This window comes from Oncorhynchus masou, chromosome 3 (genome assembly GCF_036934945.1).
Source record: "Oncorhynchus masou masou isolate Uvic2021 chromosome 3, UVic_Omas_1.1, whole genome shotgun sequence".
NCBI lineage: Eukaryota > Metazoa > Chordata > Actinopteri > Salmoniformes > Salmonidae > Oncorhynchus > Oncorhynchus masou.
The window spans coordinates 34,835,540-34,863,481 of NC_088214.1; the positions used below are offsets into that span (position 1 = coordinate 34,835,540).

A 27,942-nucleotide genomic window follows, 5' to 3' on the forward strand; every position below is an offset into this window, starting at 1 on the left:
TCATTTTGATAATGATCCAAAAACGTACTACCGGTATTCGTAATATTAGCTGATGTTATGTTCATGAATTGGTCAAAGTCACCAACCAGGACACCATGTACAAAATGGTCTGGTGAGGATGATATTAACAGCTGCTTACTTGGTGTTTATCAATCTCTTGATCCATATTGATCAATTATTACTGTGCTGGCTGTGACAGTCTACATCTACATAGTCTACAGTACATAGTCTTGAAATTGAACAAAACATAACACATTCGAAGACTGAATTGAAACAAGTATTTTTCTTCCCTGAAATACAGCGATTGTGATACTTATGTATTGTATATTGTGTTTTTTGGTGGTGTGGTTTTCATGTAAGCCTTTGGGCTTCCAACCACACCTGCACACCATTTCTTTTTCATTTCAAAATAAAAATCTGTATTGTTGACTATCACTTGTTTTCTTTGGTGCAACTAAATCCAACTCCAACTAAATCATCATAACTACTGGTTTACAGTAACAAAACAAAACATCTTCATGGAAGTATTTTAATCTTCACGATAAAGCTGAAATTGTTACTTTTAGTCGACACCTACTTTCAAACTCTGAGACAAGGATATACACAATTAGGACTCTGGTTGTCTATGTTCTCCCAATCCCTCAGGCACTTTAGATTGAAATAAAAACACAGGGAATCCAAAAGTGAGTGATTACTGCACACAAAAATGCAGGTTTGACTTTATTTCTTTCAAACACATTAGAAACTAAAAATAAGAATACAATTCTTCACATTGTTGTTGCCTGGAGACGTTTTTCTGCCAAAGAGGAAGGAACCCAAATGAAACAAGAGAAGACAGCCATCATCAACGCTATTAAACATAAGGGCTTTAAAAATAAAAAAAACACCTACAGTTATTGTTTCATAAATAGGCGCAGCGTGATGAACAGACTTGATGGAGAGAAAGAGTGATGGAGTGATCAGAAGAGCGATGACAAGCCAGATGTCAGGGTTATATATCCCCACTCTACCAATCTGTCTCTACCAATCTCCTTCCCTCATCATCAGACACTTTCAGCTGATAAAGAAAAGCAACTTCAGATACAGGAGCTTGATGACAATTCATATTATCAATATGCCAAGAAGTTGTACTAAAAAAGGATTTGTACAAAACAAAACATGTTTTTGTTTGTCTACTTTCACAAAACTCATATTTTGTGATGTTTTCCAGGTAAAGGGCAGCCAACGTTTATGACGTAATTTCAGAGGATGAAAACAACTGATTTACCAATTTTTATCTTACAAATATCATTATATTGACAATTCCTACGCCCAATAGAGTCCAAACAGCTATAAAAGCTGTTCAATCAATTTCCCTTATTCTTAGATAGTTAAATTAAAACCGGTGTGATCCAATTCACAATCACACTGCACTTGGAACAAAAAAAAGCTTTTGTTTTTATACTTGAGGAGTAAAAGAGTCAAACAAAAATCTATGTACAGCTTGAGGTGATGGCTACACTAACCAGCCGAGGCATAGTCCACAGAGGATCCTATGAACATCATCATCATCAGTTTAGAAAGAGCAACACAACTCTGCTCAAAGACACACGGCAGTCTCTAAGGCAGTCCAGTAGCAGAGAGAGAGAGAGAGAGAGAGAGACAGAGAGAGACAGAGAGAGAGAGAGATACAGAGAGAGAGACATAGGGAAAGAGTGATATAAGTATAATACATGTGTTCTTTGTTAATTTCTTTTAAAGGCTAAAACATCTTGTCTTTCCTTTTAAAAAGTCTGTTAGTTTGGGGTTTTGGTTTACATCTTGCTATGTGTGGAGAAAAAAAAGCCCCAAAAGCCCCTAAGTGCTAAATTAACTTCTGGGATTTCAACAACGGTCATGATCAAAAAATGGTCATCAGCTTTGTCTTCCTCAAAACACAATCTAACGATATATCAGTAACGATCCAACGACACATCAGTAGATATGACATTGCTGCCTATTCATTCAACTCTTTGAGCACCTTTTCTTTCTGCCTCTATGGCCATCCAACAATTTAAAAAGTCCAGAACTTTACATTTTTTAAAATCTAATATCAGGGGAGGGTGTTTGTTACAAAACTATCTGAAACCCACTCATGACATCAGTATGATTTTTTTCAAGGTAGATCATAAAGAACCACAAATATCAAAATATGGATGTTTTGCAATATGTGCTTATGTCTTTCTTGTTTCTGAGTGACGGTCAGTTGGTCAGATGGTTCAGCCAGAGTGGGGGGGTGGTGGTCAAGGACTTTCTACTGGGGGAGAGGATCATCATGCCTTGGTCCAGTGAATAAAGAGTGGGACTGAATGTGGACCGGGTCTGGTTGCGATCCGGTCCATGGGTGGTTGAGTGGAGGTCTGTAGAGGTTAGAGGTCAGATCAGGTCAGGAACAGAGGCTTGTCTCTCTGAAGAGCTCTGAAGGAATAGAGAGGAACCACGACAAAGAAAAATGAATAGTTATCAAATCAATGTTTTTTAAACAGACTTTGTGTTATGAAACACATTTCAAATACAATTTGAACGATTGATAGACACTTGGGTTAGCAACTGTTCTAATTAACAGATGTCTAAGTATGAACTCCATTCATTCTGCTTTGTCATACTACAGTTGAAGTCGGAGGTTTACATACACCTCAGCCAAATACATTTAAACTTGGTTTTTCACAATTCCTTTTTTATTCCTAGTAAAAATTAACTCTCTTAGGTCAGTTAGGATCACCACTTTATTTTAAGAATGTGAAATGTCAGAATAATAGTAGAGAGAATGATTTATTTCAGCTTTTATGTCTTTCATCACATTCCCAGTGGGTCAGAAGTTTACATGCAATCAATTAGTATTTGATAGCATTGCCTTTAAATTGTTTAACTTTTGTCAAACGTTTCAGGTAGCCTTCCACAAGCTTCCCACAATAAATTGGGTGAATTTTGGCCCGTTCCTCCTGACAGAGCTGGTATAACTGAGTCAGGTTTGTAGGCCTCCTTGCTCGCGCATGTTTTTTCAATTTCTGCCCACAAATGTTCTCGAGGATTGAGGTCAGGGCTTTGTGATGGCCACTCCAATACCTTGACTTTGTTGTCCTTAAGCCATTTTGCCACAACTTTGGAAATATGCTTGGGGTCATTGTCCATTTGGAACACCCATTTGCGACCAAGCTTTAACTTCCTGACTGATGTCTTGAGATCTTGCTTCAATATATCCACATAATTTTCCTGTCTCATGGTGCCATGCATCCCCACAACATGATGCCGCCACCCCATGCTTCACGGTTGGGACGGTGTTCTTCGGCTTGCAAGCCTCCCCCTTTTTCCTCCAAACATAACGATGGTCATCATGGCCAAACAGTTCTATTTTAGTTTCATCAGACCAGAGGACATTTCTCCAAAAAGTACGACCTTTATCCCCATGTGCAGTTGCAAATCGTAGTCTGGCTTTTTTTATGGCGGTTTTGGAGCAGTGGCTTCTTCCTTGCTGAGCGGCATATCAAGTTATGTCAATATAGGACTCGTTTTACTGTGGATATTGTAACGGTTTTCTTGAGGTGAAGGAGAGGCGGACCAAAACGCAGCGTGGTGGTTATTCATGTTTAATTTATAAAGACACTATACATGAATAAACTAACAAAACAAGAAATGTGGGAAGAAAAAAAAAAACACAACAGCCCTATCTGGTGCAAACACAGAGACAGGAACAATCACCCACAAACACACAGTGAAACCCAGGCTACCTAAGTATGATTCTCAATCAGAGACAACTAATGACACCTGCCTCTGATTGAGAACCAAACTAGGCCGAAACATAGAAATACCCAAATCATAGAAAAACAAACATAGACTGCCCACCCCCAACTCACGCCCTGACCATACTAAATAATGACAAAACAAAGGAAATAAAGGTCAGAACGTGACAGATTTAGATACTTTTTTACCTGTTTCCTCCAGCATCTTCACAAGGTCCTTTGCTGTTGTTCTGGGATTGATTTGCACATTTCGCACCAAAGCATGTTCATCTCTAGGAGACAGAACGTGTCTCCTTCCTGAGCGGTATGACGGATGTGTGGTCCCATGGTGTTTATACTTGCGCACTATTATTTGTACAGATGAACGTGGTACCTTCAGGCATTGGGAAATTGCTCCCAAAGATGAACCAGACTTGTGGAGGTCGACAATTTTTTTCTGTGGTCTTGGCTGATTTCTTTTGATTTCCCCATGATGTCAAGCAAAGAGGCACTGAGTTTGAAGGTAGGCCTTAAAATACATTCACAGGTACACCTCCAATTTACTCAAATTATGTCAATTTGCCTATTAGAAGCTTCTAAAGCCATGACATAATTTTCTGGAATTTTCCATGCTGTTTAAAGGCACGGTCAACTTAGTGTATGTAAACTTCTGACCCACTGGCATTGTGATACAGTGAATTATAAGTGAAATAATCTGTCTATAAACAATTGTTGGAAAAATGACTTGCGTCATGCACAAAGTAGATGTCCTAAACGACTTGCCAAAACTATAGTTTGTTCACAAGAAATCTGTGGAGTGGTTGAAAAATGAGTTTTAATGACTCCAACCTAAGTGTATGTAAACTTCTGACTTCAACTGTAAATATAGGTTCAATCAAATCAAATAAAAATATATAATAAGGATGAGTATTTCTACCCATTGCCACAGTATTCGCTGGTCCAGTCGAGGTGCTGGCTGGGCCCATTTCGACACACCTGTCTGTAGTCCATGGATGGGGACAGTCCCTGCCCACCGGACGAGTTGAGCATGTTCTGGAAATCTGATTGGAGAGGGAATCCCTGGAAAAAAAAGAAAAAAAAGTCTACCATTAGATACCATTTTCCAGTGTTATCTGTGTTATTCTACTCATAGATATACACTAGTATGTGGACACCCCTTCAAATGAGTGGATTCGGCTATTTCAGCCACACCCGTTGCTGACAGGTGTATACAATCAAGCACACAGCCATGCAATCTCCATAGACAAACACTGGCAGTGGAATGAAGCGCTCAGTGCCTTTTAACGTGGTACCGTCATATGATGCCACCTTTCCAACAAGTCTGTTTGTCAGATTTCTGCCCTGCCAGAGCTGCCCCGGTCAACTGTAAGTGCTCTTATTGTGAAGTGGAAACGTCTAGGAGCAACAACGGCTCAGCCGCGAAGTGGTAGGCCACACAAGCTCACAGTGTGTAGTGTGTAAACGCGTAGTGTGTAAAAATCGTCTGTTCTCGGTTTGTAACACTCACTATCGAGTTCCAAACTGCCTCTGGAAGCAACGTCAGCACAATAACTGTTCTTCTGGAACTTTATGAAATGGGTTTCCATGGCCGAGCAGCTGCACACAAGCCTAAGATCACCATGCACAATGCCAAGAGTCGTTTAGAGTGGTGTAAAGCTCGCCGCCATTTGACTCTGGAGCAGTGGAAACATGTTCTCTGGAGTGATGAATCACGCTTCACCATCTGGCAGTCCAGCAGACAAATCTGGGTTTGGCGGATGCCTTGTGAACAGTTTTGCTAGTTCCAACTATAAAGTTTTGTGGAGGAGGAATAATGGCCTGAGGCTGTTTTTATGGTTTGAGCTTGGCCCCTTAGTTCCATTGAAGGGTAATCTTAATGATACAGCATACAGTACAATGACATTCTAGACGATTCTGTGCTTCCAACTTTGTGGCAACAGTTTGGGGAAGGCCTTTTCCTCTTTCAGCATGACAATGCCCCTCTGCACAAAGCGAGGTCCATACAGAAATGGTTTGTCGAAATCAGTGTGGAAGAACTTGACTGGCCTGCGCAGAATCCTGACCTCAACTCCATCGAACACCTTTGGGATGTATTTGAACGCCGACTGCGTGCCAGGCCCAATTGCCCAACATCAATGCCCTAATGCTTTTGTGTTAGAATGGAAGCAAGTCCTCACAGCAATATTCCAACATCTAGCGGAAAGCCTTCCCAGAAGAGTGGATGCTGTTATAGCAACAAAGAGGGGACCAACTCTATACTAATGCCCATGATTTTGGAATGAGATGTTCGATGAGCAAGTGGCCATGTAGTGTACAAACAATGACCAGTGAAATAAGCAATAGACTTTAGAATGTGTCAATAATGGCAGCCATCTTGGTCATGAATGAATTACAAATCAGTCTATTTAGAATAAATGGTAAAAGAGGCACAGGAGACGCATTCTATAGAATTATATGATTCTAATGTCAGTCATGAGGAAGACCTAAGAGTCGAAACGTTGTCTAAGTATATCAAACTCGTATATATTTCCGTAGCAAAGTGCATCAGGGTAGCATGTACATATGTGCACATAATTATAAGCCAGACTTGGAGAATTCTCCTTCAAAAGAGGATGAGCCCCTTTGCATTTACATACAGATGGTTAGAATCTCACAAGTGGTTATGGAGTCCACAGCTCGCAATTCCCACGACACTGATGTCTCTGACAACGACAAAAAAGCCAATGACAGCCAATACAAGTCACGTGCTGTGATGTGTAAGAGCAACAGATCAGCTAGCTTGTGGATAACGGATCTGTTGATACTGTGGATGGGAAAGTATTTGCAGGCTTCTCTATAGCAGTACGGCACTCAGATATATACGAATCAATTCATCAAATAATGACCTCCCATGTTATGTTAAAGTATGACACTATTCAAATGAGCTGTGATAGACATCGGTCAAGACACGATGACTCATGAGGGCATCGTCATTGTTGGGAGTTGGCTATTGACTGAGCTTCCCTATAGCGAGTCAATGGTAGACCTGAGAGTGTACTCTGAGGAGGTGGAGCCTGACCAGCTGGGGAAGCGGGAGAGACGGAAGATGGGGAGTAAAAAAGAGTAGTTATTTTAATTAGGGGAGCAGAAATTTTAATATTGGTGTTTCTTGAAGTGTTTGTCTTTTTGTGATTGGGGGAGGGAGGGAGGAGTGGGACAGATAGAGGAGATGGGGGAGAAAGAAATAGAGACAGAGAAAGACACAGACAGAGAAAGAGAGACAGAGGGAGAGACAGAGAGATAGAAAGACAGACAGAGAGAGAGAGAGAGACTACGTATGAAAGGGAAGTGAATCTGGGCGCTACGCTGCAAGCTCTGCTCTGAAAGAGAGGGGACAGCAGGTGGCTGAGTTCTCTTCTCCTCCTCAGACTCTTACCTATTCAGGCATTGTTCCACAAATTCTTGTCCTTCACTCCATCACAAAGGCCCCATCTGCCCCCTTTTTTTTTTTTATCTCTCTCTCTCTCTCTCGCCCATCCCCCCTCCCCTCTCCCCCCTTTCCCTACTCTATTAACTACGGGAAAAAGTTTCAGCACTCGCGTTTTTTTTTGCACTCTCTCCCCACCAAAATATGCAAAATTGAGCAAGGGAGGATTATTACTCCCCGTGGGATTTAAAAGTCCCCAATAAAAGAGGGATCTGAGTGCTGGGGGCTTAGTGGCAACCAAACCCAAACCTCTGTTTAACCATTCTTCCCCCCCCTTTTCTCCATGGACTGACACAGCCATACAGGCAGCCCCATACAAGCAGCTCATCTAAAATTGGACTTCAGACAAATTCATATTCTAATCTGCATGAAGACTGAGGCACCCTTCTACACCCTCCTCCCCCTCTCCCTATGTTTCTTTCTTCGATCAGCAACAGTTAATTTGCCTGCTGAGAGTAGATAAATGGCAGTTCCTGCTCTTAAAAAAACAACAACGATACCCGCATGCTTAGTGAATACTGTACCTCAAGTCTACAATCTCAAAGCTTCACTCTTAGAGAAAAGGGTTCCAAAAGGGTTCTTCAGCTGTCCCCTTAGGTGAACCCTTTTTGGTTCCAGGTAGAACCTTTTAGGGTTCTACGTTGAACCCAAAATTGTTTTTACCTGGAACCAAAAAGGGTTCTTCAAAGGGTTCTTTTATGGGGACAGCTGAAGAACCCTTTTAGGTTTTAGATAGCACCTTTTTATCTAAGAGTGTACAGTATCAACATGCTCCCTTTCCTTTATATTCTATATTCTAAGGAGATTAAATAATCTGAACACATTGGACAGGTAAGAGTGGTAGAACACAGTCTAACTACTAGGATATGTTGATTAACCTCCATATTGATATAACTTGTCGAGGAAGTGAGTGGCATAGAAAACTACCATTCACCCCAACGCCTTTACCTAGAATCTCCCACCAACCCTTGTTTTGTTATTCATTCTAAGTACCACGCTCATGAGATCAGGAGGTGAGTGTTCTCTCTCACTCAAGAGGTATGTCACCTGTTCCCCTGGATACCCGTTTCCATAACGACCTGGTCCCGTTGATACCTGATAACCTAGTCCTCTTATTAAACTAATGAACCTCTCAAATGACACCACCCTATGGAGCTCAAAAGTAGTTCCCGAAAGGGAAAAGACAGTGGGTCATGTTAGATTGTACAGGGAGTAAAGCTGATCCTGTGGTAACATCTCATCTAATATTATACAGAGCCCCATCTCGGATATATCTTCTGTGGTTTATTTGTTGTTGTTGATTTTCCTCAGGACAAAATGCCTGTTGCATTAGTGAGGCAGCGAATCTGGGTGTTTTTGTGCATAGAAACGGATGGGTGATTTAACCTCCGAAGGGGTCAGTTACTTTTAAAATACAATTCTGATGTACAGTTTGCATTCTTGTATGTATTCTGTTTCTAAGGTCCAGAGAGTGAGAGAGAGAGAGAGAGAGAGAGCGAAAGAGAGAGGTCCACTTCCCTTTTTCCAATCTGCGTTGTTGACTAGCCCCTACAGAGAACTCATCTCATTTCCTGTGTATGTGTCCTGTCCTGTCTGCTAGACTGGCTTCATCAGATAGCCCTGCCTGCCTGTGCGTTTTGTCTCCACCACTGATGCATTCATCAATCTCAATGTGCTGCTGTTGGTGCCCTTATATAACATCCTCAGCCTAATGCATTTGTTTATTACTAGGAGAAAATGGAAAATGGGGGATTGTGTGTGTGGCTATGTGTGCGTGTGTGTAGGGGAGTTGTGTTTTTGAGAGAAAAGGAAAAACAGGGATAGAGAGAAAGAGTGTGTAATGTGAATGTACAGTATTAGACTGGCAGTCGTATGAATACATCCTATCTTGCCTTCAATCTCTGGCACATGAAGGGACCGGATATGATTGTAAATAACATCGAAATGAATCATCTATAACTGTGATTCTCAACCGGTGGGTCGAGGTTTTAAACGGGTCCATAGTGACTCAGTAAAAAATACATAAAACATTTATTTACGGACTTTTTCTGAAAAACACTGCAGTCTCAACTTAAACAACTAACGTCAGGTAGAAAGTGTGTAGAGATGATATATTTTTTAGAAAGTTTAACCTCTGAACTATTTTTCTTCAATCACAGTATTTTCAATATAGAGTTATTAGCAGCGCTATTTAGCGTATTTGGTTGATGTTGTGGTCTCATAGCAGTGAACTTAACATTCTTCATCAAGAATATGGGCAAAATAGAATGGATGACAATGAAAAAGGTGGGGCTGTTGTTCCCTTGTCATATACTTGGTGTATTTACCGTCAATATAGCACTAAACATAGTTTTACAGATTGCATTTTGGCAACACCAAAAAATCGTGTGTAAAGTGTTTGAAGCTGTACATTGTAGGTGACCATGTCTGAGTGTATAACCACAATATGCATAATATGTACAGTGTGTGTTTGTGTGCGCACTTGAGTGTGTGTTTTTGCATGTGTGTTGAACTCACCTGGGCCACAATGCTGTTCATTGACTACAGCTCAGCGTTAGTGCCCTCAAAGCTCATCACTAAGCTAAGGACCCTGGGACTAAACACCCTCCTCTGCAAATGGATCCTGGACTTCCTGACGGGCTGTCCCCAGGTGGTAAGTGTAGGCAACAACACATCTGCCACGCTGATCCTCAACACAGGAGCCCCTCAGGGGTGCGTGCTTAGTCCCCTCCTATACTCCTTGTTCACTCACGACTGCGTGGCCAAGCACGACTCCAACACCATCATTAAGTTTGCCGACAATACAACGGTGGTAGGCCTGATCACCAACAACAATGAGACAGCCTATAGGGAGGAGGTCAGAGACCTGGCAGTGTGGTGCCAGGACAACAACCTCTCCCTCAATGTGACAAGGGAGATGATCGTGGCATACAGGAAAAGGAGGGCTGAACATGCCCCATTCTCATCGACGGGGCTGCAGTGGAGCAGGTCTAGAACTTCTAGTTCCTTGGTGTCCATATCACCAACAAACTAACATGGTCCAAACACACCAAGACAGTTGTGAAGAGGGCATGACAAAACCTATCCCCCCTCAGGAGATTTGACATGGGTCCTCAGATCCTCAAAAAGTTCTACAGCTGCACCATCGAAAGCATCCTGACTGATTGCATCACCACCTGGTATGGCAACTGCTCGGCATCCAACCGCAAGGCACTACAGAGGGTGCTGCATACGGCCCATCACTGGGGCCAAGCTTCCTGCCATCCTGGACCTCTATACCAGGCAGTGTCAGAGGAAGGCCCTAAAAATTGCCAAAGACTTCAGCCACCCTAGTCATGTGTGTGTGTGTGTGCCTGTTCAACTAACCTGTCCCATTGAGGGTGAGTGCAGAGACAGCGGGTGTCCTCCGAGCTGTTGCTGGTGGTGCATTCCTAGGTGGGAGTGGGAGTGGAGCGGCGGGCTGATCTGGAAAGGAGGGGGGGACACTGCTGCCATGCTGCCCAGAGACACCCCACCTGAATGGGGTCCACTGGGCCGGGGGGTCACCCCCCGGGAGAGACCCTGGAGGGGGGACAGGTGGGGGCTGAGGCCAGCCTGGTGCTGCTGGGACTGCTGTTGCTGGTGGTGGGGATGGGGGTGGTGGCTCTGGTGGTGGTAGGGGTGGCTCATGTAGAGGCTGGGGTGGGAGTGATGGGGGTGGGGGTGCTGCTGGGGGTGCTGGTGGCCTGATCCGGGGAACACGGGGGGCTTGGGGCCCAGCATGGAGGAGGCCTGGGACACTTTGACCTCACCTGGCTCATTGTAACTCTGAAGGGAGGGAGGGAGAGATAAAGAGAGAGAGAGAGAGAGAGAGAGAGGACAGAGAAAGGAAGATGGGAGAAGGAGTTGGAAAGACATAGAGATGGGAAAGCGAGAGATAGAAGCGGGAGAGAGAGAGAGCACAACAGTGATACCAGAGTCCTACAGAGTCAACTGACCACTGCTCTTATGAAGACTTATCACGATAGAAGAACTACAGCTCCCAGGTTATGTCTGGTTCTGGTCCCTACCTGTGAGACCAGGCTTGCTCTGTATGCTGCCAGCTGCTTCAGGTATTCCTTCTTGGCAGTCTCTGTCTTCTTTTTGTACACCTATAAAAGACAGAACAGTAAACATTGCATTCCGAGCTGTTGCTGCACTTCAGTTGCCAAACTACTTGATTCCTAGAAAGAAACCCATCTACCGGGGTTAGTGTTTTTGTCCTATGAAGCTATTATGATGCTTAATAAAGTTGGGGGCATCTAAATAATACTCAAAAGGTTTCCAATTAATATATAACTAGATAGTTCCTCTTCACAATCCATCCATCTGTCTGTTTTTGTCTCTGTCTGTCTGTCTGTCTGTCTGTCTGTCTGTCTGTCTGTCTGTCTGTCTGTCTGGCTGACTGTTATCCGAGCTGTTGCTGTCCTCCCTCCAGGAAGTACACTGTCCTGTCCTCAGACAGACATTCTCCTCCACCTTTACTGCTATGCTCCTCTCCGTGTGCAGCTCTACGCCACATTGGAGGTTGTGTGTGTGTGTGTGTGTGTGTATGTGTGTGTGTGTGTGTGTGTGTGTGCGCGTGCGCGCGTGTGCGTGTGTTTGTTTGTTTGAAAATGTGTTTCTGTGAGTGTGTGAGTGAGTGTGTGTGTGTGCATGTGCGCGTATGTAATAGCACGGCGCTTACTAGAATAAATATGTAAAAGCTTTCTCTTCCATTTGCTTCTGTCAAGAGGCCATTTGTAAGTCAAAACACACAGTAGCATTCACAGTAGCATTCACAGTAGCAGAGCCACAGGACCAGGGAGAGCCCCTAGCATTTTCTACTGTGAAAAGGATTTAATGTTGTTTTTTTTCATCAAATTTTTCTCCCTCTTTTTTTGTGAGAACAAATAGCCTTATATTCTATTATTTTATGATCTAATACACTGAGTGTACAAAACATTAAGAATACCTGCTCTTTCCATGACATAAACTGAATAGGTGAATCTAGGTGAAAGCTGTGATCCCTTATTGGTGTCACTTGTTAAATAAACTTCAGTGTAGCTGAAGGGGAGGAGACAGGTTAAATAAAACATGTTAAGCCTTGAGACCATTGAGACATGGATTGTGTCTGTGTGCCCTTGAAGAGGGTATGGTAGTAGGTGCCAGGCGCACCGCTTTGTGTCAAGAACTGCAACGCTGCTGGGGTTTTCATGCTCAACAGTTTCCAGTGTGTTTCAAGAATGGTCCACCACCGAAATGACATCCAGCCAACTTGATACAACTGTGGGAAGCATCGGAGTCCCTGTGGAACGCTTTTGAACGCCTTGTAAAGTCCCCGCCCTGACGAATAGAGGCTGTTCTGAGGGCAAAAGGGTGTGTAACTCCATATTAGTAAGTTATTCCTAAAGTTTGGTGTACTCTGTGTATATTATCATCTATTCTATAGCGTCAGAGTGGGGCGGATCCTGTCTAATGAAGTCCAAGAAGGAAGTGTATATGAAGATGGGCCGTACCTGTTTCTGTTCCTCTCCGAGGCCGTCCCACATGGAGGCCACTATCTTGGACACCTCTCCAAAGGTAGCATTGGGGTTGGAGCCCTTGATGGCTGCCTGGGTGTCTCTGAAGAACAGGGCGTAGGCAGAAACTGGCTTCGAGGGTTCATTGGGGTCCTTCTTCTTCTTCTTCTTGGGGGTCTTGGGCTTTTTGGGCGTCTCGACCGCTGCCGGTCGCTTCTCTGCCTGATGAAGAAAGGAAGAAGGAATGGTCAGACGAAATGCTTCTGGATTGTGTGAAGAGTGAGTGTTGATTGTTTAAATAGATCAGAATGGACTTTAATAGTAGATACGCTATGCACAGTATACTGTAGGACACAGAGTTTTTTCTTGCCATGATCAGGAAAAACTCAGGGCATTATTTAAAATGTTGACTGTATATTCTTCCTAACATTTTCCAAAACATTCATAAATATTTTGGTTTATTTACCTGATCTTGTCCAGTAGGAATGTACTGTTTAAAACAATTCGTTTTCTATGTGAGATAATGAACATGACCATGAACGTGAGAGTTTGCAAACAGATAGAAATCATTTCTGTATAAAAAGACCTTGACAGATGTTAGTACCGGTAGTTACAACTATGCAAGACTTTCATTTATCCATCAATTTATGAATATGTTTAGAAATGGCTTTATACAGGAAACACAGAAATAGCCATAACTCTGAATAGCGCAGTGCACATTTCTGAAATGTTGACCGCATTAGATTTTATACTCCACTAAATTAAACATAAGGATTTTTCCAGAGGGGCACATAAAATATTGAAATAGTTTCATTTTCCAAAAGATTGCTATTTGCAGTTAAAACATACGGTGGAAATAAGGGTGTGGAATATGGCAAAGGTGTTTGGGAAAAGTACCCGTTGGTTTGATTTCCATATAGTGTTGTATATGCATGGAAAATGGCACCATTGCATGGAAAATGGCACCATTGTATGAGCAATCACATAAGCATTAAGATAGCAGCTCTCCACTGTGACTCTCTTCTCCAAGGGAAAGGGTAAACAAATGTAATGGCACAAAGGTTACAGATGACTCACACTTATACAAATAGGTGTATGTGTGTCTATGTGCATGCGTGTGCGTGTGTGTGCGTGTGTGTGTGTGTGGGGGGGTGCTGTATAATAAGGAAGTTAGTTGTTTTGTGCGTGTGTATATGTTCACGTGTGTCAGTTCTCTCTCTCTCTGTGCTCTCTGTGCGTGTGTGAGTGTGTGCCTGCCTGCCACACACGTGCATGCATGTATGTATCCATCCCTATGCTCACCTTTATTGATTCTTCATTGTCATCCTCATGTACGGAACTAGAGGGAGAGGGTGTGGCCGACTTGCTCCCAGGGGGAGATGGGGAATTATGGGTAACGTTGTTCCCGCTCAGTCCCAACTGGGCATTGAGTTGTGATTGGTTGATGGTGGTCAGCTGACTCTGATGTCCCATGCCTGATTGGCTCCTGGGTCTGAGCGCTTCCATTGGCTGATGGCTGCTGTACCGGGAATCGGAATTGACCATTTGTTGCATCTGAAAAAAAACAACAATGTAGATTTGTTTTTAAATGGCATAAAAATGGCATACAATAATGTTACTCTTGACAATGGTTAACCTACTCTTAGAAATGCTCTTGAAACATCTGCTTGTTCACACAAATACTCACAAATTTTCCTTCACACACTGAACAATTGTTTCAACCATGACTGATACAACTTGCATCCTTCAGCACAGGAACAACGTCATTTTGGTCTATTTGGTTTGATTGAATAGCCCCCCTCCGTGTGGCCCCTCCCTTCCTGAGTGTGGCTAGGTTACCTGCTACCATAGGGACTGACAGGTGCCGTGAGCGATGCCTCACGCCTGCTATTGTCCCTGACACAGTGTCCTACACAATGTCCCTGACAGGAGGGGCTTACATCAACACCAGGACAGGTGACTCCTGTTAACTGTATAATCTACAGAGAATGAACCCCATCCATCCCCTCCAGCTAACTTACACCTTAACCCCTTATATCAGAGATGGAAGAGGAAGCGAGACTCCCCCTCGCTGTTTTTTTCTGCTTTTTTCTTACTTTTTCCCCCGTGTTCATGATATCCAATTGGTAGTTACAGTCTTGTAACATCGCTGCAACTCCCCGTACGGACTCAGGAGAGGCGAAGGTCAAGAGCATTGCGTCCTCCGAAACACAACCCTGCCAAGCCGCACTGCTCGCTTAAAACCGGAAACCAGCCACACCAATGTGTCAGAGGAACACCGTACAGCTGGCGATTGAAGTCAGCATGCATTACGCCCAGCCTGCCACAGGAGGCACTAGAACGCGATGGGACCTGGACATCCCAGTCGGCCAAACCCTCCCCTAACCCAGACGTCGCTAGGCCAATTGTGCGCCGCCTCATAGGTCTCCCGTTTGGCTGCGACACAGCCCGGGATCGAACCCGGATCTGTAGTGACGCCTCTAGCACTGTGATGCAGTGGCTTAGACCGCAGCCCCAGTTGGGAGGCCCCTTTTCTGCTTTTTTTCTGGTTCAATGAAAGTCAATGAACTAAGTAGAACAGCTTATGTCACCACGACCTCTTGGAGATGGTCATACATACTGATCAAATGAGAACCATGTCGCTCTCCCACAAGCCTGGCTGGTGCATGAAACCCGTGAATTCAGTCAAACAAAAAGGTGTAATGGGTTCGAACTCAAAAAGATGTTGCATAAAGCTTACTTGATTATTCATTGTTTTTAATTATTTTCAGGGATAGATACAATTTTATTTGAATTCAAAACAGCATTTGTAAAGAACAACAGATGGTCAGCAGGTGGTTCTAATCAGGGTTGCCACTCATCTGCCTATCAGAGATGTGGCTTTTCTGGTCTACCTTCTTACAAATGAGTCACAAAGAAATACAGAATTATAGGGTATGGGAGAGGGCACGAAGGGCAAATCACAAATCAATCGCCCCCAGGTGTCCGCTCACCTAAATACATCACATCAATTCATGAGATAGCCCGCCCACAAAGGACTTCAGGCACAGCTGTTCATAAATATGTGGGGCCGACTCATAAATGACATGCAAAATCTGATAAGGACAGTGTTCTTGTGTAACAGTCTAAATTTGGCTTATAGGAAGGAGGTGAAATGGAATTATTAATTTAAACCGTGTGGAGATACAGAATTGTATTTATATGTCCACATGGCTTCTCTGTGGAGTCATTTGTTGTCAATAGTCCCGCCCTCTACGCGCTGGACGAACTTTTTTTCCATCCCGACGCGACGCAATTCATAACAGAATGATTTTGCCCTATGAAAGTGTCTTGCAAACGGCGAGGCGATGTCTTGACGTCGAGCAGTACTTTTATGTTCTCCAAGTCGTACGTTCAAGACACGGGATGTTTTTTTTTCTTCAATATAAACCTTATTACATGAACACTGTAACATATCCATATCTCCTTTCGTAGGGCAAGTTACACATGACTTTATTTGATAGGTCCTAGAAGTCTGAGGGCACACAACTTTAGAACAGTTTCTTATGGTGCTACAAGAGGTACATGGGAAGTATCCTTCTATGAAGGCCTGCTTGATGGATTTCTTGGTCGTTTATAGGTGAATGAAGGCGGATTCTGGAAGGCGGAATTTAAAGAGGAGTCTGAGGATAATATCTGCTAATGTTTATTGGCAATAGACTTGATGCCATTACAGCTGTCATTGAAAGTAGGTATATAGTTCACAGAAAACTGTTTCTTCTGTTTTGTCGGGATTTATTAAGTAACTAGCTTCTGTTCAAGCTTTTGGCTTGTTTTATTTTTAGATTTGTCAAGCCAGGTATCGGGGGATCGTCTCAAGCGAAAAAAACGCTTGAGGAGAGAATTTGATTGTCTATCATATTCTTCCTCTGTGTCACAGATGCTACTCAGTCGATGAAGTTGGCTTACTAGTAAACCTCGTTTTAGGGGGAGAAGGTGGTAACTATCAGCTGTCAATAAAGTGTTTTTATCTGTAGGTTTTCTGTAAACTGTAGTACTTAGAGATCATCCCTTCTTTGTAACAAGTACATCTAAGAAATGCATAGAGTTAATGCTTGTTTCCATAGTGAAGGAAATCGATTGTACTCTAGAGTTAAATGTAGCTAAGAAATTAATTGAGTTTAGGGAACACAAAGCAATCGTCCAATATTTAACATGATCCTTGTAAGGATTATATTCCGAAAATAAAATCCAATTCAAAATACTGATCTCAGGTCAGTGTTGTGTTGTTGTTGTCATGACAAACATGACAAGGCAGCAAGAGCAGACTGGTACACAGGCTAACCAATCTTTCCCCTTAGAGCAGCTCACCCACTGAACACCTCCTCTCCCTTTACAGATGTGTGACTGTTGGATAGGGCCTGGGTGATGTGGTAAGGGGAAAAATGAGTGATGTGGGTGTAACTAAAACTGGGGAGGGGGGGGGGGATTTGGTGTCGGGCCGTTTGGTAACCGCCAGTAACAGCGGAACACAACCTAATCCCCATGGCGACGTGGGTGAACTTTCAGAATTATTAGAGAGGTGAGTCACAAGCCAGGTCATCATTATGACACTAATATGACTGGATGCCAAGGATTCTTTTATCTCCGTCTGTCTTCAACAATCCATATCTTATGGTATAGTCTCTGGCCATTCATTTATCAAAGCACCGATGGTTGATTATACTGAACGCCAGTTGAGTAAGTGTTATATTAATAGGTAAATCGTCTAAGAGAAATTCACTTCTGAGGTGTGTCTTTTAACCGTGTAAATTGGGATGATATTCAGGAAAATGTCTGGTTCAGGGAATACGATATAGGCCTACAGATAAATTGTTGATACAATAACATGCGGATGGATTTCTATGAGAAAAAATGTCAAATTAGTGCATTACAAACAGGAAATTGATGGCAGTGGAATGCTGGTAAAAAAAATATAAAAATGTAAATGAGATTGTAATTTAGTCCATTTAAAACTACGGGGAGAGGAAACTACTTATCTGTAGGCCGACATCGTTTTCCCTGAACCAGACAAATATCTTCCGCAATTTAAAAGGTTAGACGATACACTGCTTTTATCCCCAGTTCTGTGAAAAAAATCCCATCTGCAGAAGTGAATTTCTCTTAGACGATTTACCTATTAATCTAACACTTACTCAAATGGCGTTCATTATAATCAACTATCGGTGCTTAATAACAATGAATGGCCTGAGAGACTGAGAGAATGAAGGCTAAACGTATAGAAGAAGACATGAGGCTAATGCCCCAGACCAATAGAATCGACCAGCCTCTTTCATTCCTCGCCGTGGCAACAAGCTCTCGGCCCCGTTGCCTGGCAACCATAATTCATAGCCACTCTAAATGGATGTTCTGTGAGAACATTAAGGTGAACGGGAACAAAATGCCCTTTGTCAATCTGGGCAATCTTTCAGCCGGCACGTCATCCTATCCGAGCTCCTATTTCCTTTTAGTAAAAGTAGTTTACGAATGCTGAGCAATAGAAAACACTCATGTTTCGAAGTGTTTTAGCTACCGAGTGAATGTGAAACATAATATAGTGGTAGCTAAAATGCTTGGCTTAAAGTGGAAAATAGGCTGTCATGGCCAAACTTGGAAATCATTAAAGGTCCCGCACAGTCATTCTGATTCAAATGTAAAACAGCCTTTTAAGTGACCAAAACATCACCAATAATATTTTTGGGAGATTAAAAAAAATGCTCAGAATTTGAGTAAATTCGGTGAGGCTTAATTCCATTCATTCCACTCCACCCATTACAATGAGCCTATCCTCCTATAGCTCCTCCCATCAGTCTCCTCTGTATGCCAGTAACTAGCTAACAGCAGACACAGATGAAAGGGAAACCTGTAAGTATCTTTGCTGACACAAGTCCAATTTTGGCACCAGTAGACTACCGAGCTAGCTATGCAAACCACAGCCCTCTGCGAACACACATCCTGTGATGATAGTTACAAGGTGGTATTATTTAAATTAGGTAAGAGAATAAGATGTTACCATTGGTGTATTAAAATGAGGGGCTTCGTGTGATAGGGCGGCAGATAGCCTAGCGGTTAAGAGCATTGGGCCATTAACCATAAGGTCACTGGTTAAAATCCCCGAGCTGACCAGGTGAAAAATCTGCCAATGTGCCCTTGAGCAAGGCACATAACCCTAATTGCTCCTGTAAGTCGCTCTGCATAAGAGCTTCAGCTAAATTACTGAAATGTCAAACTAAGCCCTTAATAATCCCGCCTCCTGAACTCTAATTTTTGACACAAGGGAGCAGACCAAAACCTAGCAATGTACCAGCTACAGTCACTTTTCATACTTTGGTCATCCTACTTTGATCTGGTTCCATTCAAATCAGGACATTTTTATTAAAAACATGATTTTGACTGTGCGGGAACTTTAAGCTCCACATTGAAAACCCAAAATTGGTTTATATGGTTCAAGAACAGGGTTGTGTGGAGCTACACAGCTACATCTGTCTGATTAATGGAAATAAATATGCAGCAGGGAAAATCGTGAAGAGCATGTAGACAGCACACAGTGCAATCATGTCGTTCCTCAGTGGTGAAGGTGCTGTTGAGACATAATAGTGTTGTTTATCGGTGAACATGGTGAACATGGCCAAGGGCAGAAAGAACCTCTGGCTGAGAGCGGGACGTGAGAAGTTTCACTTTGACTTGAATGGGAGATTAGGTCCAATACCTATGCAGAGTGGTAAACCACGATTAGTCATGTCACCTATCACATCGTGAGGTTTCTGCAAGGAAAGACAAATCCAAAAGTTTAGGTTTCATTTCTCCACTTCTTGAAAAGTCAAGACTTGAATTGAGCGTATTTCTGCTGAATGTCACCCCACCAGTTTGTTTTCGATTTCAAATGAAATGAAGGGGGAAAAGCTTAATCAACCAACTGACAACTCATGGGTCATCCAAAAGAATACTGTTCCTCGATCCTGGTCCCGGAGACCCAATGTGTCATCCAGGCTTTTGTTCTTTCCCAGTGCTAACACATATGACTGAACTAACCGGCTAATCGTCAAGACCTTGATTCGTTGGATGAGGTGTGCTGTTGCTGGGATGGAACACGTGCCTGCACCCACAGCTGCCATCCAGAACAGAAAAACCCACTTACGTATCTACAGTGATCTCTGCACACTGCTTGCTCGTGGCATCAGGCTAGACTCACCACAGACAGGGTGCTGGACATTAGGCCGCCATTTTGGCTCAACAGCCCTCCATCCTGACCCATCATGTCCATTCCCTGCAAGTGGAAGGGGTGCAGGCCACTCTGGGAGTGAGAGGGTGCCAGCGGGTGGTAGGAGCCAGACTCCGACTCTGGTAGGTGGGGGTGCAGCATGTGTTCTGGGATGGTGGGAGGCGTGATGGGGGGAATGTTGAAGTCTTCATCCCCCAAACTGGGCACTGGGTAGGACTGCAAAAGAAGAGGAGAGGAAGAAACGTTCGAGAAGAAATAATATCACAAAATGATCATTTAGCCAATGTTTTTAAGTGGATATGCAAGTCCACCCAAACTGGGCAGTCAAACACATTAGGGCTAGGAACATAATAGAGGTGGACGCTACACTTTGGTAGTAGTGGACAATGTAAAGCTCTTTGAGTGACTGGAAAATAAATCCAATTCATTATTATTACAGTATTATAACACTAATGCTCAGCTACAGCACCACAATACAGAACATGCAGATTACATCAGATCATTCTAGTCCTCATTAATAGACTACTATGGTTCCATGAGTCTTTATTAAGACTGTGCAATGGGACGTCTGTAAATTCCTTGTGAATTGATGCTATTATTAGTAGGCAATTAGGACTAATGATGTACACAGCCTCAAACTATTTTTTTTAATGATCAACGATACCAACAATGAGGATGAATCATCATCGTTGATGCAATCATGATTACTTTAATTAATTCATGCATTAATGATCAACTACACATAGGATACATATAATCTAATTTTGCATGTCAACAAATGTGTGTGAATGTATTTGGGCATGTTTTTCAATGATTCGGGCTAAATAAAAGGGGGTTTGAGCGTAGATAAATGTATGTAAATGTTCCCTCATTAACTACAAACGAAAGGCTTCTTTTATGCGTCTTGACAGTCAGTTCCACTTGGCTGTGCTGTATTCTATGTCTTTTAAAAGCCCTATGTCCTTCCCTCCCTCCCAATCTCTTTCGACCCCTTTATAGCTCGCCGGGGAAAAATGTAAAACAGCCAAGGCAGATGAAAGGCAGTATAAATCTGAGGCAAATACATGAATTATTTGGTAAACACTGCAACAAACTGCAATCACTTTGAATCAACAGGAAATATGAGGTATGATCTACATCTATACAGCTCTGGAAGAGGAATTATTTCCATCAAGTGAGAGGACTATTTAACACGTTCAATTGCTCTTGATCAGTACGACCCGGAAGGTTTCAGTTAACTCGGTGACGCTTTCCAAAAGAAGACAGCACAACAAGTCAACCTTCTGATACAACTTGAAATGTTTTCTTTTTCTCTCTCCCCCAGAAGCGACCTTTTTTCCCCAGCATCATCGGCGGGCTCAGGAGTTACGTTCTGCCTCTACTAACTCCTTGTTGATTCCCTCCAAGATTTTCATTACGGCTCATTTACAGCTTTTATTTTGCTGAAAACAAAATGGAGCTGACAGAAAGCCAACTCCAGGCAATTAGGCAGAGAATCAGTTCAGAAACCTATCACTACTGAAATAAATAGCAGCCCAACTGTTCTTCCAAAAGATGGCAATAATCGTTTTAATGAGCTTCCTTCGACTTCTCTTTCTTTCCCTGCCGAAAGCCAACGTTTTGCACACATTTGCATATTTGATTGTGTTTCCTCTCGCAGATGTCAACTTTGGTTGGTTGGTGTGAAATACGTTGGCATAATTCATACAGTAAGGTTTTCAGGAACAATACATTACTTAGCTGTCGTAAAAACAACAGCAGATGCCACAATTGTTGTTGTCTATGGTTACTTTGATATTGATACTTCAAATTTGACAAATTATTTCATTTTCACGATACATAGGCCTACAGAAATACCTTATATAGGAACGGAAAAGGCCAAGTCAACGTTGAGTCAAAGACGGCTTTAAAGTATGGGCATAAAACAGTGATAATTACATAACAACAACAAACATGACAGTTATATAACTGTCACTTCCTGTGTAGAGTTCTGGTGTAGTCGTTGTTATTACATTCTGCGGCCCTCCTAGAAAAACACACCCATCTTTACACACTGAAGAGTCTTGGGAGAACTTGGGTTGTTCGCTCAGAAGCCAGACACACAGCAACATTATGTCTAACTTGAGAGTGATGGTGTGCTGCTGAATACCACGTGATCAACACGAGAGAAGAGAGACAAATCTCCAATTGAGAGAGAGAGAGGCAGAGAGAGAGAGAGAGAGAGAGAGAGAGGAGAGAGAGAGGCAGAGAGAGAAAGAGAAAAAGGCAGAGAGAGAGAGAGAGAGATAGAGAGAGACAGAGAGAGAGATCATCCTGTCTATTACTGACGTTATCATAATTTGTTCTAAAGGTGAGGAATTGGGTCATGGTATCAGAGGTCAATACAGTGATATTTGTTACTGTTCAGTCTATTTGGTCTCGGATAATATGATGAAGACAAACACGACGTGTTGTTTCATGTTGTCCTCCCATTCTAACACACCGACACCATCTGTAGTGAATAAAAATAGAAAGATAAGTAACATATTGTACCCCCAGTACAGATACAGTACGCCCACACAGCTGTAGCCTTGTGCTAATAAGCACCCTAAAGATTTTTTGTTCTCCAAACATGGACAGTATTGGAAGGCCGTATTACCAAGTAGTTGTTCTTTCTCTGAAAGGCCTTGCATGCTGCCATTCATTTGTCAAAACCAAAACCTTCATATTGCCCTGTGTAAGCACCTTTTCTAAAATATATATATGTGTGTCATTATCTTCAATCGCCCATTGTCCTTTTCAGTTGAGAACAATAGATAAAGTAAAGAGATCAATCAAACTCGAGCAAAACAATGGAAATACCATGGCAACAGCACTCACATGCTCCCCCCCGTAGGGGTAAGATTCAGAATCTCCTAATTTCCCCCTATACAATTTTGCCTATTGTTTGGCTATTGTGTATATGTGGATTGTAAAAATCGGAGTATAAGAGGTCAAACCCAATATATAGAGGTCAAACCCAATACATGCTTGTGTCACCAATCAACTGCATTACATCTTCAAGTACCGCCACCTCTGTCTATGTGGCCACTATATGCTACCAGCTTACACGAACGGGAGTTAGCATTTTATCTAACCCCGAAAAGGACCATTTCTAAATATTATGCAGCAAAAACAGCCAAATATTTCCAAATCCTTTTTTAGTAAACACCTTGTGGGTCTGTTAGAACACAAAAATCATAATGGATTAGACGAATATCCACTTTCCCCCGCGGTCTGCATTCCATTGATCCCATTTGAGTCCCATTCTACTCAGGACGATGCAAATGCCTGCTGGTGGGCCTATTTTGATTAAATCCATTCAAATATATTGTATTCATATTACAAATGCCCCTTTAAAATGAAAAATAAAAAATCCTAACACGAGAAGGATATTTAGTACATTGCAAGACACGGCAGGACAATTTTTGTTTTTTGTTTAGCCTCTAGAATGACTACGATTAGCAACAGTTGCAGACTATCAGTCTTCAACCTTACTTAAAAAAAACAGACCTATGACTTATAAGTCAACGTCAACCAACATCAAATCACAAAATGGTATTTCTGTTTGAAGATGAGTGACAACTGATGAGTGCAGTGCAGACCAGCAATCTTCAAAAGACCACTGCTGAATTTGATCATATCGAGATATTTCTCTCATTTCAATTCACTTATTTCAAGTCAACATGCCATAAATAATGCTGTAAGATTAAGGATGTGGGAGATGGGGAATTCCCTCCAACCAATTTAAGGCCCCATACCGCCTACACACAGTTTTTATGATGAATAATTATTGTTTTATTTTGCCCAAAAAATTCCACTCAGCACTTAACCTACCCATAAACCATTTGGCTAATCTGGCAAGTCACTTTCTTATTCGTTTAAAAAAAATCAGTGATCAACTGTTTATCAGTTTGATATAAAAGTTTAGACAAACACAATAGCTATTTTAGATTGGCCCAAGATAAGCCTGAGTAAAATAATTGATGTGAATTAAATAGCAAAAAAAGAAATAGAGCCTCTATATGTCTTGTGTGTCGCAACAAAATGAGATAATTTTGCCTCAACGGCATATAAAGCTATCATATGAAAAGCCCCCCCCTTTCAATTCACATTCAAATATGATTTATTGGCACAAGAATCTGCGAGCTGCAATGTTGGCAATGCAATTAATAATGAAACAACTTCTTTCTGCCTCTCTCTTTTTCCATCTACAGTACAGCCTTATTCTAAAATGGATTAAATTGTTTTTCCCCCCACAATTGACAGTGCATGTCAGAGCAAAAACCAAGCCATGAGGTCGGAGCAATTGTCCGTAGAGCTGCGAGACAGGATTGTGTCGTGGAACAGATCTGGGGAAGGGCACCAAAACATTTCTGCAGCATTGAATGTCCCCAAGAACACAGTGGCCTCCATTTCTGTTAAATAGAAGAAGTTTGGAACCACCAAGACTATTGCTAGAGCTGGCTGCCCGACCAAACTGAGCCATCGGGGGAGAAGGGCCTTGGTCAGGGAGGTGACTGATGGGTTCTCTGTGGAGATGGGAGAACCTTCCAGAAGGACAACCATCTCTGCAGCACTCCACCAATCAGGCCTTTATGGTAGAGTGGCCAGAAGGAAGCCACTCCTCAGTAAAAGATACATGACAGCCTACTTGGAGTTTGTCAAAAGGCACCTAAAGGTGAACTCTTTGGTCTCATTGAACTCTCTTGCCTCTTGGGTATGAAGCTGTAATTGGTGACAAAGGTGCTTCAACAAAGTACTGAGTGAAGGCTCTGAATCCTTATGTAAATGTTATATTACTGTTTTTTTATTTTATTTGTAATAAATGTTAAAAAATGTCTAAAAACCTGTTTTTGCTCTGTCATCATGGGGTGTAGTCTGATACATGAAAAAAACGATTTCATCCATTTTAGAATAAGGCTGTAATGTATTTTTTGTTATTGAAAAAGTCAAGGAGTCTGAATACTTCCCCGTATGCACTGTATATTTCTCTCAACACATACAAGCGAGCACAAATCTAAAAGATGTGAGACAAGTTCAGGTTTCACAATAAAAGAAGAAATCAACCTAAGGACAGCCCAAACCTCATTTCCCCGACATTTATCTTCAATCGCCTACTGAACCAAGAGGGAACATGAAGAATCAAACATATTTTGTTCTGGGATAGTTAATCAAACATTTTGGATTCTAAATTCAAACGTTTTTGACTCATAACTCTGTGACAGCTTTGATCTCAGACTCTGATCGGTTTTAGGGGTTCGTAATTCTATTCTGTGGTGTGTTTTCTGCCTGGCTTGTTTGAGAGCAATGCACAGCTGTGATGTTGCTCAACCCTGTCTGCTGCTGAGAGCTTAGGTTCAAGGTGAACAGAACTGTTGCTTCCAATAAAACAAATGTCCTGATCCCAAAGGAAACAGAGCAGGTGAGGTGTGTTTGTGTTTTTGGTTTTACTATCCTTGTGGGGACCAGAAGTCCTCACAAGGATAGTAAAACAAGGAATAATTGGACATTTCGCTGGTCCCCACAAAGAAAAAAAGGCAATTTTATGCTTAGGGGTTAGGTTTAGGGTTACAATTAAGATCAGAATTAGGTTTAGAGGTTTAGGAGTTAGGTTTAGGGTTACAATTAAGATCAGAATTAGGTTTAGAGGTTTAGGAGTTAGGTTTAGGGTTAGGGTTACAATTAAGATTAGAATTAGGTTTAGAGGTTTAGGAGTTAGGTTTAGGGTTACAATTAAGATCAGAATTAGGTTTAGAGGTTTAGGAGTTAGGTTTAGGGTTAGGGTTACAATTAAGATTAGAATTAGGTTTAGAAGTTTAGGAGTTAGGTTTAGGGTTACAATTAAGATTAGAATTAGGGTTAGAGGTTTAGGAGTTAGGGTTACAATTAAGATTAGAATTAGGGTTAGAGGTTTAGGATTTAGGGTTACAATTAAGATTAGAAAGGGTTAGAGGATTAGGATTTAGGGTTACAATTAAGATTAGAAAGGGTTAGAGGTTTAGGATTTAGGGTTACAATTAAGATTAGAATTAGGGTTAGAGGTTTAGGAGTTAGGTTTAGGTTTACAATTAAGATTAGAATTAGGGTTAGAGGTTTAGGAGTTAGGGTTACAATTAAGATTCGAATTCGGGTTAGAGGTTTAGGAGTTAGATTTAGGGTTACAATTAAGATTAGAATTAGGGTTAGAGGTTTAGGAGTTAGGGTTAGGTTTAGGGTTACCATTAAGATTAGAATTATGATTAGAGGTTTAGGATTTAGGGTTACAATTAAGATTAGAATTAGGGTTAGGGTTTGATTTTTAATGGGAATCAATTGTTTTGTCCCCACAAGGATAGTAAAACAAACATGTGTGTGTATATATACAATACAGTACCAGTCAAAAGTTTGGACACACCTATTCATTCAAAGGTTTTTCTTTATTTTAACTATTTTCTACATTGTAGAATAGGGTATGAAATAACACATATAGAATAATGTAGTAACCAAAAAAGTGCTAAATCAAATCAAAATACATTTTATATTTGAGATTCATCCTTTGCCTTGATGACAACTTCTCCCACTCTTGGCATTCTTGCAACCAGTTTCATGAGGTAGTCACCTGGAATGCATTTCAGTTAACAGGTGTGCCTTGTTAAAAGTTAATTTGTGGAATTTCTTTCCTTCTTAATGTGTTTGAGCCAGTCAGTTGTGTTGTGACAAGGTAGGGGTGGTATACAGAAGATCAGTGGTGGAAAAAGTACTAAATTGTCATACTTGAGTAAAAGTAAAGATGCCTTAATAGTAAATGACTCAAGTAAAAGTGAAAGTCACACAGTAAAATACTACTTAAGTAAAAGTCTAAAAGTATTTGGTATTAAATATACTTAAGTATCAAAAGTAAATGTAATTGCTAAAATGTGCTCAAGTATTAAAAGTAATTTCCTATATTAAGCAAACTAGAAGACACAATTTTCTTGTTTTTTTTATTCAGGATAGCCAGGGGAACACTCCAACATAATTTACAAACTAAGCATTTAGCTCCCGAGTGGCACAGCAGTCTAAGGCACTGCATCTGGTTTGATCCTGGGCTGTATCATATACAGTGCCTTGCGAAAGTATTCGGCCCCCTTGAACTTTGCGACCTTTTGCCACATTTCAGGCTTCAAACATAAAGATATAAAACTGTATTTTTTTGTGAAGAATCAACAATAAGTGGGACACAATCATGAAGTGGAACGACATTTATTGGATATTTCAAACTTTTTTAACAAATCAACAACTGAAAAATTGGGCGTGCAAAATTATTCAGCCCCTTTACTTTCAGTGCAGCAAACTCTCTCCAGAAGTTCAGTGAGGATCTCTGAATGATCCAATGTTCACCTAAATGACTAACGATGATGAATACAATCCACCTGTGTGTAATCAAGTCTCCGTATAAATGCACCTGCACTGTGATAGTCTCAGAGGTCTGTTAAAAGCGCAGAGAGCATCATGAAGAACAAGGAACACACCAGGCAGGTCCGAGATACTGTTGTGAAGAAGTTTAAAGCCGGATTTGGATACAAAAAGATTTCCCAAGCTTTAAACATCCCAAGGAGCACTGTGCAAGCGATAATATTCAAATTGGAAGAGTATCAGACCACTGCAAATCTACCAAGACCTGGCCGTCCCTCTAAACTTTCAGCTCATACAAGGAGAAGACTGATCAGAGATGCAGCCAAGAGGCCCATGATCACTCTGGATGAACTGCAGAGATCTACAGCTGAGGTGGGAGACTCTGTCCATAGGACAACAATCAGTCGTATATTGCACAAATCTGGCCTTTATGGAAGAGTGGCAAGAAGAAAGCCATTTCTTAAAGATATCCATAAAAAGTGTAGTTTAAAGTTTGCCACAAGCCACCTGGGAGACACACCAAACATGTGGAAGAAGGTGCTCTGGTCAGATGAAACCAAAATT

General features: G+C 41.7%; 1 protein-coding gene across 2 annotated transcripts in view; it reads right to left on the reverse strand.

Annotated features, from left to right (window-relative positions):
* Positions 1–684: 684 nt before the first annotated feature.
* Positions 685–27,942, reverse strand: part of LOC135515152 (thymocyte selection-associated high mobility group box protein TOX-like) — a 59,350-nt gene continuing 32,092 nt past the window's right edge. For both annotated transcript variants that reach the window (XM_064938950.1, XM_064938949.1), the window contains 7 exons: positions 19,954–20,199; positions 14,046–14,297; positions 12,741–12,965; positions 11,274–11,354; positions 10,591–11,031; positions 4,675–4,817; positions 685–2,436 (listed from right to left, as the gene is read on the reverse strand). In XM_064938950.1, the coding sequence (XP_064795022.1) occupies positions 2,400–2,436; positions 4,675–4,817; positions 10,591–11,031; positions 11,274–11,354; positions 12,741–12,965; positions 14,046–14,297; positions 19,954–20,199 (1,425 nt within the window). In that variant the 3' untranslated portion in view covers positions 685–2,399. The remainder of the gene's footprint in view (positions 2,437–4,674; positions 4,818–10,590; positions 11,032–11,273; positions 11,355–12,740; positions 12,966–14,045; positions 14,298–19,953; positions 20,200–27,942) is intronic.